At 37.0% G+C, this 14,963-nt stretch overlaps 1 protein-coding gene across 1 annotated transcript in view; it reads right to left on the bottom strand.

The window, feature by feature from the left end:
* The window catches only part of ZMYM6 (zinc finger, MYM-type 6), a 63,478-nt gene that overhangs the window by 10,474 nt on the left and 38,041 nt on the right, over positions 1–14,963 (bottom strand). Inside the window, exons 11-13 of the mRNA XM_006886430.1 lie at positions 13,714–13,861; positions 12,452–12,592; positions 11,815–11,855 (exon numbers count right to left, since the gene is read on the bottom strand). Coding sequence (XP_006886492.1) covers positions 11,815–11,855; positions 12,452–12,592; positions 13,714–13,861 — 330 coding nt within the window. The remainder of the gene's footprint in view (positions 1–11,814; positions 11,856–12,451; positions 12,593–13,713; positions 13,862–14,963) is intronic.

A 14,963-nucleotide genomic window follows, 5' to 3' on the forward strand; every position in this document is an offset into this window, starting at 1 on the left:
GGAGACAGTGAGATTGGCACAGGACAGAGCAGAGTTTAGGGCTGTTGTAAATAGGGTCGCTAAGAGTCGCAAGCAACTCGAAGGCACATAACAATAAACATCTTTCTAGTATTCTCTACTTTCAGCCAAGCACTACCTGATATCAACAGTGTTCTCTCTGAAGCCACGGCCTTTTCTGAATCCTGTTTGAATTTCAGGTAGTTTCCTGTCTACGGACTGTTTGAGCTGTTTTTAAATAATAAGAAAATTTTACTTGCATATGATATTGTTTGATAATTTCCATATTCTGCTGATTGCTGCTTCTTGGAATGGGAACATATATGGCTCTCTTCCAGTCAGATGATAGGTAACTGTCTTCCAAATTTATTTTCATAGATGAGGGAGCATCCAGAGTTGCATCTGTTTGTTGAGAAGATGTGATCTGTTATTTTATCAGTTCCTGAGGTCTTGCTTTTTTCCTTGCTCTCCATAGAAGCTGTATCAAGTTATAGGAGTCTCAGCAGTGTGTATGAGGCTGTTTCCCAATATCCTAGTTCACACAATATTGTAAAACATTTTGCTATATATTATCATTGAATGAAAAATCATATCTCATATGGTGGTTAGACATTGTTGTTGCTAATATTTATATTTCCTCTCTGTAAACTGTCCCTATTCTTTGCTCCATTTTCATTTATCTGGTTCTTTTAAAAAAATTCTACGTGTATGTTTTGAATATAACACTTTAGGCTTTATCCTACCTCTACAATATTATTTTCTCTACTGCTTTTATTAATTTTCACATTTCAATCTTTTCTCCATCTGGACTTTTTGTTTAAATGCTAGGTGGAAATCCAACTGTATTTCCTTCTACATGGCTTAATCAGTTAACACAACACTACTGAATTACCCAAATTTCTTCTACTGATTTAAAATCAGGTGGTTTAAATCTAAAACCACCTTTATTCATATGCTAAATTTCCATAAATATTTGAGTCTACATCTGGACTTTCCTACTGAACTGTATGCCTATCCATACAGTATCATCACTTGTCTTACTTCTGTAGGTTTGTCATTGTAATAGTTTTTGTTTTGTTTTATTATGTGGGAACTGGCTCTTTCCCTTCTTCCATTTTGGAATCTCATTAAAGGCTTTGGAATAGAGGAGTGACATGATTTGATCTATTGTGTTTTTTGTTTGTTTGTTTATTAAATCTCTCAACAATTTAAGAGTGAACAGTGAAGGACAAGAATGGAAGTGAAACGACTAAAGGTAGGAGGTTACAACAGCAAAAATCCAGAAGACTGTGGTGGCTCAGACTAAAGAGGTAGCAATGGGGGTGGTAAGAAAGAGGGAAAATGGGGAGGAAGTGTGGGGAAGAGTAAGAGAGTTCTATTTTAAACATATTATTTGAAATGCTTATTAACCACATAGGTGTAAATGTCAAGGAGGCCGGTGGATAAATTAACCTGGAGCTCAGAGGTCAGGGCAGATAAATAAATTTGGGAATCAGTCACCATCTACATAGTATTTTTAAAGCCAAAAGACTGTATGAGTCCCTTAGAATGTAATGTACACGGAGAATAGGGTTCAGCAGGATGCCATAAAAGTCAAATGAAGGAAGCATTTCAAGAAGAAAGAGATCAACTATGTCAAATGTTACTGAAAGGCTGAATACAGTGAACATGAATAATGAAGCCTGTTTGACAAGAGCAGTTTCAAGGAAGTGATGCAGATAAAAGCCTAATGAGGGTGAGCTAAGGAAAGATGGCACACAACAAAGTGAAGGCAAGCTAAGCAGAGTTGTCTTGTAAAAAAAAAAAAAAAAAGAGTGAGGAAATGGGAGAGTAGCTGGAGTGCCATGCTGTCAAAAAAGAAATTATATATGTTGCTGTTGTTAGGTACCGTCGAGTACAACCTATAACCACCCTATGAAGGATGAATCTGACTGAACCTGTCCTATTCTGCCATCCTCATCATCTCTGATACACTTAAACCCACTGCTGCAGTCACTGTTGTCAATGCATCTTGAGAGTCTTTCTCTTTCACTGACCTCTACCTCTCCAAGCACAAGGTCTCTTTCAAAGGAATAACATCTCAACAGGCCCAAAGTATGTTTTACCATCAAAACAATGAAGTTTTACCATCTTTGCCTCTAAGGAACACTCTGGCTGTACTTTTTCAATAGGATATTCAGTTCTCTTATCCATAATTACAACTCAAAGATATTAATTATTCTTCTGTCATCCTTACTCACTCTCAGATGCACAGCAAATGAGTGAAAAGATTATGGTGTAAATCAGGCGCACCCAATCTTTGATATCACTGCTCTTCCAAAACCAGGAGATTCCGTCTGTAAACTCCCAGTGCAATCTGTCTCCTGATTTCCTGACTGCTGGAACCAACAATGTTGATTGTGGATCCAAGTAAGATGAAATTATTGACAATTTCAATCTTTTCTCCCTGTATCATGGTATTATTTTATTGGTCCAGTGGTGAGGATTTTTGTCTTCTTGGTGTTGAGAAACGATGCATGTTGAAGGTTGTGGTCTTTGATCTTCTGCAGCAAGCATTTCAAGTCCTCCACTTTCACTCTATAGATTTAATTTATTCCTAGTGACTGCTGTATTACATTATATGTAAGTACCACATTTTATTTATCCATTGCCCTATTCATGAACTTTAGGTTGTTTCCAGTTTTTCATTATTTAAACACACACCACACACACTATCCTTGCCATAGTTAACAACCTTGTAGATGTACAGGTCTTTCTCTCAGGTAGTTTTGAAAGAGTAGAATTACTGAGTCAGAAAGTTTTGGCAATTTTAATTTTTATAGAGTCTATCAAGATGCCCTATTAAGAGTGCTGTTCCAATTTATTTTTTTAAATGTAAGTAAATATATAAATATTGAAAAGCTAGAAACAATTTAAAGTTCATCAATATAGCAATAAATAAAATGCAGTACCTATAAATAATGGGTGAGTGCATCCAAGGCTGCATCTGTCAACTGGTATTACATCGATTTTGGGGGCCTTATTTTTTGCCAGTGCTTTCAATACAGCTTCTACTTCCTCCCTCATTACCACTGGCTCCTGTTCATATGGTTGTAGTTATGTGCCGTCAAGTCACCTTAGACTTATAGTGACCCTATGTACAACAACCCTAAACCCTGCTCCAACCTGTGCCAATCTTATTGTCTCCGACACGCCTACACCCATTACCCCAGTCACTGAATCAATCCATCTCATCAAGGGTCTTCCTCTTCTGCACTGTCCCTCCAAACTCCCAAGCATGATGACCCTTTCCGAGGACCAGTTGGTCCCTCCTTGCAACATGTCCAAAGTATGTCAGATGAAGCTTCAGAAATCTTGCCTCCCAACAGTATCCTGATTTAACCTTCTCTGGGATGAACTTGTTCATTCTCTTAGCAGTCCCTGGTATATACAACATTCTTCTCCAGCACCACAGCTAAAAGGTATCAATTCTCCATCTATCATCTTTACTTATTATGGAGCTCTCCGATGCATAGCAAATGATTGCAAAGACCATGGCCTGTATTAGGCACACCTTAATCTCCAGACTGACATCACTACTCTTCAATACTCTGGAGAGGTCTTAAGAGCAGACTTTCCCAACGCAATACATCTTTTCATTTCCTGGCTGCTGGTGCCAAGTGTGTTGATTATATGGAGCCAAGAAAACTAAAGCTGTTTATAATCTCAATCTCTTCACCATTCATCACAATGCTGCCAATTGGCCTATTGGTGAGAATCTTTGTTTTCTTGATACTGAGCTTCAATCTATATTGAAGACTGCAGTCCTTGACCTTCTGCAGCAAGAGCTTCAGGTCCTCCTCAGTTTCAGCAAGCAGGGTTGTATCATCTGCGTAACACAAATTGCTGATGAGTCTTCTTCCAATCCTGATGCCACGTTTCTCCTAATAAAGCCCAGCCTCCTGGATAATCTGTTCTGCAACAAATTGTTTCTAGTATAGTGACTTTATATTCCCTCCACCTTCTTTTGACGTGTTCTAGGTCATTCAATATATTGCCCATAGCATCTTTCAATATTGCAGTGAGAGATTTTTCAGTTCTCTCTGCTTTAGAAATGCAAAGCAAGTTCTTCTCTGTTTATTCTCCAACTCCAGCTCTCTGCACATTCCATAATACTTTGCTTCATCCTCCAAGCTGCCCATGGAAATCTTCTGTTCAGCTTTCACTTTGACATGTTTTCCTTTTGTTTTGGCTTCTTGACACTCCAGTGCAATCTTTAGTATCTCTTCTGACATATATATTTTTTTTTTCCTTTCTCTTCTGTTTTTGTATGCCCTTGATATCATCCCACAACTCAGCTGGCATTCAGTCACTGGTGTTCAATGCCTTAAACCCATCCTTAAGATAATCATGAAATTCATATGGGATGGATTCACGATCATATCTTGGGTTCTTGTGGACTTATTTTCATTTTCTTTGGCCTCAATGTGAACTTAGATAGAAGCAACTGATGATCTGAACCACAGTCCACTCCAGCCCAGTTCTGACTGCCGATATGGAGCTTCTCCAATTATTTCTTCCACAAATGTAGTGTATCTGATTCCTAGGCAGCCCATCAGGTGAGATCTACAAGTAAAGTAATTGTTTTTGTCTTCTTTAGAAGGTATCTGCAATGAATAAATCATTGTAAATACAAGATTCAATCATTCTATCCAGCCTCATTTCTATCACCAAGCCCTTATGTTCTAAACTATTCCTTCTTTACTGTTTCCTACTTTTGCATTCCAGTCACCAATGACATTAACATATCTTGACTGCATAACAAGTTGTGGCTGACATTGAGAAGAATGGGAATCCCGGAGCAACTGACTGGCCATATAGAACCTATACCTGCACCAGGAGGCTGTTGTGCGAACAGAGCAGGAGAGCACTGCATAGTTTGGAATTATGAAGGGAGTGTGCCAGGGCTGTATTCTCTCTCCATACCTATTCAATCAGTATGCTGAGCAAATTATCTGAGAAGCTGGACTCTATGAGGAGTAGTGTGGCATCAGAATTGGAGGGAGACTCATCAGTAATATGCATTATGGAGATGACACAACTTTGCTTGCTGAAAGTGAGAAAGACTTAAAGCATTGGTGCATAAGATCAAGGAATGCAGCCTTTGGTATGGACTCCATCTCAGTATTAAGAAAACAAAGATTCTTATCACTGGACCAATTGGCAGCATCATGATGGATGGAGATTGAAACTGTCAACAGCTTCATCTTGCTCGGATCCACAATTAAGACCCTTGGTAACAGAAGTAAGAAAATAAGGAGATGCACAGCACTGGGAAAATCTGCATTTAGGAACCTCTCCAAAATATTGAGGAGTAATGATGTCAGTTTGAGGACTGAGATGCATCTGATTTAGGCCATAGTCTTTCGGATTACTTGCTATGGATCTGAGAGCTGGACAATAAATAAGGATGACAGGAAAAGAACTGATGCCTTTGAGCTGTGGTGCTGGAAAAGAGTAATGAACTTTCCATGGCCAAGAAAACAAACAGACGTGTCTTGGAGAGGGTGCAGCCACAGTACTCTTTGGAGGCAAGAATGATAATGCCTATACGTTGTGCCAATTGCTAGGAGGTGCTCTATCTTGGAGAAATACATGATGCTAGGAAAGGGTGGCCAGTTGGTGAAGAAGAGGATGACTCTCAAGCAGGAAGACTGACATGGTGACTGCTGGAATGGGCTCTTGTGTGTCAGGAAGTGTAAGAATAGCACAGTATAGAAAAGCATTCAGATCTTTCGTTCACAGGATTGCTATAAGTCGTACTCGATTTGACAGCACCCACCACCAATAACAACATATAACTTCAGTTCTGGTGACCAAGTGGTTAAGAAGCTGTGCTACAATCACGAAGCATGCAGTTTGAATCCACCAGCTGCTCTGCAGGAGAAGGACAGGCAATCTCTCCCATGCGATCTACTGCCTCTGAAAACCTGCTAACCGCTCAGCTATGACTCAGTTCCAATTTAATGGCATAAAACAAAAACCATATAATTAGGGAGCTCTGGTGGCCTAGTGATAAAGAATTGCACTCTAAAGCCAGAGACACAGTTTGAATCAACCAGATGCTCCATAAAATAATATGGACAATCTCCTCCTGTGCAATTTGAAAACAGGGTGCTGATTCAGTTACGTTGTATTCTTACTTCACAACATCCAACAACATCTAATACAAAACAGCACAGGAATAAATAAAATATATAATGAAGATGTATGGATATAATAGATAATTTTTCACAGATCTGTATATATCAATGTGAAAGATTCAAAATGTTCTGAAAGGACACATCAAACTCATGAAAGTAGTTGCTTCTGGGAACATGAAAAAAAGGAACTGGTGATGGTGATTGATTTAAAAAAGTATAAAGAGTATTATAGAAAGGTAGGGAGTAAAAATGCTGTCAACAAATATGCCAAATCTAATGATGATTAATTATAGTTGGTGGTAATATAGTAAAGAAGGTGTTGGCAAACAACCACCAATACATAAAATTTTACAGGAACAGAAACAGGCTCATTCATTTGTCTGAGGCCGATCTGTGCTAAAATGGAAATGATGAGAGTTACAAAGGACACCACATAGCTCACACATGTAAAATACTTACTATAGTAATATTTATAGAAAATATTGACTTTTGCAGTAGACACTCTTCTTTTACTTTCCTGTACTTTCACCTTTCCCCCAAATAAAATAAAGACCATTTAAATAACATGAGGAAGGCTTCAAATAAAAATTGCCAGAAGAACAGAGAAAAGATTCTAAACTGTCAGCTTTGTTCCATGTCATAAGAATATGACATTATATTACGCTTTTTAAGAGACTAAGCTGAAAATACTAATCAGAACTATTCTGTAAAACAGTTGAAATGACTGGTGAATTTTTTTTGTATTCTGAATGGGTAAAGCATATATAGGACAATCACATTTAATATGAGGAACATGTTTCTGAAAACCCTGAATAATTAAAAAGCAGTATAATTCAAGATTAACTGACACATTCTTAAAGAGGTTCATTAGAGAGAGGAGGAAATACATTTCCAAAGTACATACATCTACAATCAGTACAGAATATTTTAATAATATATATTAGTAACAGTGATGCAATACAGGGATACTGTAACTGTATAATTATGGGATGAATTGTAAAGTTATTAATTCTACAACAGTGATTTGTTGAGTCATGAATTTTAAAATATAATGTTCATGTACAACACATACAAATTAACACAAAATTAACTTAATGGCATTTCATTAACTTCACGTGGAATACAGTCTGAAACTAATTCAACAGAAGTTACCATTACCATCTTCCAACAATACAATAATGGAAGCATTTAGAGGCACCGAACAAATTAGGACAAACTACATATTGCTATTCCTTGGAGAGGGACATGATGCTTGGAAAGGTAGAAGCTCAGTGAAGGAGAGGAAGACCTTTGACCAGGTGGATTGACAAAGTGACTGCTCTAATGTGTCAGGAAGTGTAAGGATCGCAGAGTCCAGAGCTGTTGTTCTTAGGGTCACTATGAGTCTTGAAGTACTTAAAGCACTACGAGTACTTGGCTTGAAGACACCTAAGAACACCACTATCTCTATGTATTTATGAAGAAGCCTAGTTCAATTTTCTGGAAGATTTTTGCTAAAGAATGAATCTAAAGTTGTTTCCCTCATATGTTTCACTGAAGATTTCTTGGTATGTATACATGCTTACCAACTTTTGTCTTGCCACCAATGAATAGCAATCTACATTTGGATCATTTTCAGTAGCAACTGCTGCTGAAATATGGATAAAAAGCTGTGCTAGTCGATATACTGTTAGCTGAGGTGCTGAAGGACAGGATAATGGGCAGGATCTTCTCCCTGCAGCCTTTGTTTTCCTAATGTTAGCAAACTTTCCTTTGTTACTTCAGAAAACAATCCACACACATTTTTCATATCTCCAACACCAACCTTATGCAAGCCTATTTTCTATGCCACTTTCACAGCATCCCTATTAGCTGATGTTGTTTTACAGCCTCTTTCAATTATGATAAAACAAATGCTTTAATAATTTCAGAATTAGCAAATAAAACATGCCTGCTAATTTTTTACATTCTTAAAACCTCTATGGGCTTTAAAAAAATTGGAAAGCCAACCATAACTTGCCAACTTTTTTGTTCCACTGTCACTTCCTTTCAAATCACCAAAAATCACCAAATTACTTTAGCAAAAATGAAAGACTTGTCAAGGATTCATCTGAGCAGCACTGATCATCTTGTCAGAATTTTGTTCTTTTATTTTTTTAACCTTACCTGATTGTAACTGTTTATGCAATTTAAGGGTTGTTGTTTGGTGTCAAGGAGTCAAACAGGACCTATAGTGACCCTAAGAACAAAAGATCTGAACCTTATTCTATCCTGTGGCATCCTGACATTTCCTGATACCCTAGAGTCCACTGAGGCAGTCACTGTGTCAGTGCAACTGATTGAGGGTCTTCCTCCCCTTCATCTACCCTCCGCCTTTCCAAGCATGACATCCCTCTCTAAGGAACAGCCTCTCCTAGCAACATGCCCGAAGTATGAGGTGAAACTTTATCATTTTTGCCTAAAAGAAGCACTCTGGCTACACTTTTCTCCATGGCATATTTGTTTGTCCTTTTGGCAGTCTATGGGATAACCAGTACTTTTCTCTACCACCACAGCCTAAAGGCCATCAATTATTGTCATCTTTATTCACTGTCCAGTTCTCAGATGCATAGCAAGTGATCGGAGACTATGGTCTGAATCAGACGCACCTTAGTCCTCAAAGAGACATCATTCCTCCTCAATAGAAGTCCTGACTGCAGACTTTCCCAGCACAATACATCTCCTGATTTCTGTTACCAAGGGTGCTGACCATGGATCCAAGTAAGATGAAACTGTTGACAGTTTTAATCTTTTCTCCATCCTATCAGTCCAGTGTTAAGAAATTTTGTTGTCTTGACTTTAAGATGCAATCCATATTGAAGGCTGTATTCTTTGACCTTCTGCAACAAGTGCTTCAAGTCCTCCTCAGTTTAAGCAAGCAAGGTTACGTCATCCACCTAACAGGTTATTTATGAGTCTTCCTCTGATCTTGATGCCACATTCTTCTTCATAGAGTCCAGCTTCTCGAATAATTTGCTCAGTATACAGATTAAGTAGGTATGGAGAAAGAATAAAACCCTGACGCACACCCTTCTTAATTTTAAATCATACAGTGTTCCCTTGCTCTGTTTGCACAACAACTCCTTGGTCAAGGTATACATGTCGCATAAGCACTATTAAGCGCTCTGGGATTGCCATTCTTCTTAAAGTTAACCATAACTTGTTATGATCCACACAGACAAATGTCACTGCATAGTCAATAAAAAACAAATAGACATTCTTCTGGTATTCTTCACTTTCAGCCAAGATATCTGCCATCAGCAATGATATCCCTGGGGCCATGAAATCTTACTTGAACTTCTGACAGTTCCCTATCTATGTACTGTTCCAGCAGTTTCTTAATAATCTACAGCACTATTTTGCTTACATGTAGTATTAATGATATAGTTTGGTAGTTTCCATATTCTGTTGGATCAACTTTCTTGGGGAACGGAAACAAATAGATACCATTTCCAATCCACAGGCCAGATAGCTCTTTCCTGACATAGACTGGTAAGTGCATCCAGAGTTACATCTATTATTAACAAGTCAGTTGGTATCCCACCGATTCCTGGGTCTTATTTTTGCCAGTGTCTTCAGTGTAACTTCAGCTTCCTCTTTCATTACACTTGCTCTTGCTCCTATGGTACCTCTGAAATTTTTCCATGTCAGTCAGTTCTTTTTGGTACAGTGACTGTGTAATCCCTCCATCTTCCTTTGATGTTTCCTGGATCATCTAACATATAACCCATAGAATCTTTCAATATTTTAACTTGAGGCCTATATTTGTTTTCCAGTTCTCTTAGCATGAGAAATGAGCAAGTTCTTCCCTTTTTATTCTCCAACTCCAACTCTCTGTGCATTCCATAATACTTTGCTTCGTCCTCCAAGCTGCTTTGTCTTCCTGAGTTGCCCTTTGAAATCTTCTTTTCAGCTCTTTTACTTCAGCATGTTTTCCCTTTGTTTTGGCTTCTCAACACTTTAATGTAATTTTCAGCATCTCTTCTGATATCCATTTCAGTTTTTTCTTTCTCTTCTGTCTTTGTAACGATCTTTTATTCTCATCATCAGATATCCTTGATGTCATCCCAATCACTGGCATTCAATGCTTCAAATCTATTCTTAAGATGATTTCAAAATTCAGGTGGAATGGATTCAAGATCTTATTTTGGGTCTCATGGACTTGTTTTAAGTTTCTTTGGCCTCAATCTGAACTGGAACATGAGCTTGTACAAGCTGCAACTGAACTTGTATAATGTTGTGAGTGGCAAGATATTAGCTGTATGCATATATGGATGACCTGTTAATATATGCTCCTACAGGAAGAGCCAAAAAGGAGGAAATTGAATTTTTTTACCCAAATCTTGCAGTCTGAAATTAACCTTACATACAATCAAGATGCATTAATGATAAATAGTGACTGGACTATGAAAGTTGGAAATAATGAACAAGAATAGAAGTCAGAAAGTATGTTCTTGGTGACAGAAATGAAACTGGAAAGAAAATGATCAAATTTTTCATTTTCAATGATTTATTCATTACAAATACCTTTTTTTAAAAAACACAAACAGCAACTTTACATCTTTATCTCACCTGATGGACTGCATAGGAATCAGACCGACTACATTTGTTAAAGGAATTATTGGAGAAGCTCAATATTAGCAGCCAAAACGAGGCCGAGGCAGACTGTGCGTCAGACTATCAATTACTCATGTGTGAGTTCAAATTGAGGCCAAAGAACTTACGGGTACAAGTGCTTTAATGATGCTTTTGGAAGGGGACACACTACCCCTAAAAATACTCTTCTAAAAGAATAAACTCTGGCCTTCTTCATAGAGTTTGACTATATCTGACTTCCATTCCAAAGTTACTGAATAATCTCAAGCACATTTTTTAGCACTAGCACCACTACTTAATGAACACTTGAATAGCACTGTTACATGATATAAAAAAATTTTAATTATATCAAGAGCAAATGTTAAGATGGCAGCACAAGGTCACAAACACTAATCAACATCTGATACATAAGGTCTATGTACTGATAAAGGATGATACAAATGTTGTTTTCCAACCAGAATGATGCTGACACAGGGTAATGGGACAATCTGCAAACCTTTCAGGCTGTCAGCTTTGAAATTATGCATTTCTTAGACAAAAATTTAATTTTGGACTTTTCTACAGTTCACATTTGAGGCATAAAGTGGGAGTTTAAATATATTTTTACTTGGCACTATTTTCGGCCTGACATAATTCAAAGTTGCATAAAATAACATTAACATTAAACTTTCAAAAGACTTTTTAGTCTAAGAGGAAAATTCTGCAATACAGTAAAAAAGGAGTCTAAGCAACCAATATTAATGTAAAGAATTAAAGAACTAGAAGGCAAACTTCATAATATAAATTGAGAAACAAATTCTTAATTACTAATCTAATATTGACCTAGGTTCAAAACCTAGAATTTTTATTAATTAATGATTTAGTGGATAATCTACTATTCCACTGTCATACATAATATATTATTACTCCACTTCTTTTGAAAACTAAGCTACAAAAATAAAAGCATTCATATATTAAAAGGCTATAAACAAACAAAGTAAATATAAGGGGTAAGATCAAGTAAAGTCTTAATACAACTTACATCTTCAATGATGGTCTTTGTTGCCTCTTTAGTAACTGTACCTGTTATAAATTAAAATACACTTTTTCTTAATTTTTTTTATTCATTGTTGCACATCTTCTCTCCCACTCTCCCAGCCCATCCCGCAATGCACCCATTTCCACAGGTTGTTGTCATACATATATATATAAATCACATTATTATCTCCAGAATATACAAAAGTAAAGATGGAAATTTATTTCATGTCATTATACATACAAAAAAATAAGGCCAGAAGTTACTTTAACCTCTCTAAAGGGTGCTATAGTCTAGACCATAATTTCTCAAAAACTGATCCAAAGAAATACTCCATCAATATCCCTTGGCCATCTACATACAAAAAAGGTAAGGATTCCTGGACTCTACTGAAAATGCTACTGGTATTAGAATTTCTGGCAGTAAGGAGGCAATAATATTCAAATCATGTGGCATCTTTCTTAAAAAAAACTACATATACCATGTCCTCCTATAACGATGCCACACTGCTTGTCTCCCGCTTTCGTCAGAACAGAAGTGCAAGTTTCCTCACATAAATGCAACAAAGGATAATACTAATGAGAATTACATAGACAAAACAGTGCTCACTTCTATAGCCAAGTACCTTTATATCCAGTCATACCTTTTAAAATACTGTTAGTGATCCCTGCAGGTTGGGCAATAGATAATTTTGCCAGTGACATGACATTGGTTATAACTGGTGTTGAATTCATCCTTGAAGAAAGGGGCTCCGTCAATGCAGTTTGTGCCTTAGACATATTTACTGATTAAAATAAAAAGGTAAGACCTGATATGTAAACACAAAAAGCAACACCAAAAGGCCATGTTTAACAACTAAATTTTCAAAAGCAAAACTAGTATCTATCTCTGTAAAAAAGCTGTAAGTCACATGGAAGGAGAATGCCCATCAGTCTCCTGAGAAGGAGCTGGTGGATTGGAATTGCCCACCTTTGGGTTGGCAGTGCAACTCCCTAAGGACTAGGCACCAGAGCTAAGTTAGCAAAAGGCATATACAATTAGGTAGGAATCAGGACTCAAGGCTTTTATCACAGAACTTAGTATCTTGTGTTTCAAATCTAATACTCAGAAGTGTTACTTGGAGGAGCCACTTACATGTCACAAATTTCATCTACTCACCTGAATCCTTTAACCACATTAGCTGTCCTACTTAGAAAATCATTTCATACTTAGCCAGGAAAAACTTTGCTACCCATGAAGAACTGATCTACTTTATTTTTCATGATATAATTAATGTGTTGTTTTTCCCTTGGCTACAAGCAAGCTTTGAATCAAATCTTATGAGTCACAGCAATATGTTAACTTATTTATATCTTCCCCTTTCCTTTGCCCTGATTTTCTATTTTTACTTTAAGTAAATTAACCTTTAGTGTTATTTATGTACAAATAAATTGAATAAAATAAGTGGAGTCTACTTTTACTACATAAATTAGTGTTTATGCATTTATTGATGATTTAAGCGTGTTTGGTTTCAAAAGCAAAAGTCGTCAGCATTCATTTTCTTTTAAGAAAAATGTTGAAGGATTCTTAAAAGAAAATATAATGAAATCCAGGCTACTTGAACACAATTGAAATTTTGTTTTTATTAGGTTTTATACAACCATGTACATTAATATTATTCCCAGTACTCCAATAGGGAGTTTTCCATTGGGGGTTACACAGTTAACCCAAAGGCAGTGCCTCTCTGGTAGTTAGAATCCTCTAGCTGCTCCATGTGAGAAAGATGAGCACTTTCCTTCTGTGTAATTAACAGCCTCTCAAAACGTGCTGGAGAGTCAGGTATGGGTCAGTTCTGACTTGATGGCAATGAGGAAGTGAGTGAGAAAGTACTGACATAAATATTCCATTATCCAATATTAATTTTACCTTTATTCTGTAAAAGAAGTTCACTTGTACTTTGCTGATGACAAAACTCAATGACACATTCCAGGTTACAAAAATATTTGATGGTGCCTCGCCACTTTATGGACTCACTTAGCTTACCCTGTCGTTTACAGCCATCACACTTTGCCATCTAAGACAGAGAAATATAGGGACAGGAATAAAATAATAGCCATCATAAAACTAGAAGGCATTATGAAAACTAGAATATATATGAGTCAGGTGAGAGCACAAAACATAAAAGTCCCTACCTTCAAATACTGTGTGGTTAAAAAAAAAAAAGATGAGGAAGGCAAATACATTAAGATTTTTCACTAGGCAGGTTATAGGTGCCATCTATCTCTGCCATTTTCCAACATCCTCAAGAAGCATATACTTAACTTTTCCAAATCTCTTTCTTTAAAAACTGGTGACAATGATATTAAATAAACTTGTGGGGCACAGGACATATAATAAGGGTGGTTCTATTAACAGTAGCTATCATTGCCAGCCTTTCAAAAAGGTGATTTCTTTTTTCAAAGAAGGCTAGTCAGTCATTTCACCTGCAAAGTAAGAGCAAAGTCTGATTTCAAAACTTCTCACCTACAACCAGAAGAAGATAAAATAGATGAATGGGACCTTCTAAGAATCAAATCCCTATGCACATCCAAAAACTTCTCCAATAGGGTAAAAAGGGAAGCCAAAGACTGGAAAAAAGTATTTGGTAATGACATCTCAGATAAGTGACTTATGTCCAGAATTTATAAAATACTTGAGCACCACAACAAGATAAATAATCCAATTGAAAAATGGGCACAGGATAAGAACAGACACTTCACCAAAGAAGACATTCAGATGGCTAACAAGTACATGAAAAAATGTTCAAAATCCCTAGCTCTAAGAGAGATGCAAATCAAAACAACTATGAGATATCATCTCACCCCAGTCAGAATAGAAAAATTTAAGAGAATATCAAGCAACAAACGCTGGCAAGGTTCTGGAGAAACTGGAACCTTGATTCACTGTTGGTGGGAGTGTACAATGGTGTAACCACTGTGGAAGGTGGTGTGGCACCTCCACAAAAATTTGCAAATAGAGATAGAATTTGACCCAGCAATTCCACTACTGGGAATATACCCCAAAGAGACCATAACTGACAGACAAGTAGATACATGCACACCCATGTTTATCTTGGCTTTGTTCACAATAGCAAGGAGTTGGAAACAACCTAAGTGCCCATCAACAAACAAATGGAT

This window comes from Elephantulus edwardii, unplaced genomic scaffold (assembly GCF_000299155.1).
Source record: "Elephantulus edwardii isolate Elephantulus edwardi_28Jun2011 unplaced genomic scaffold, EleEdw1.0 scaffold00049, whole genome shotgun sequence".
Taxonomy (NCBI): Eukaryota; Metazoa; Chordata; class Mammalia; order Macroscelidea; family Macroscelididae; genus Elephantulus; species Elephantulus edwardii.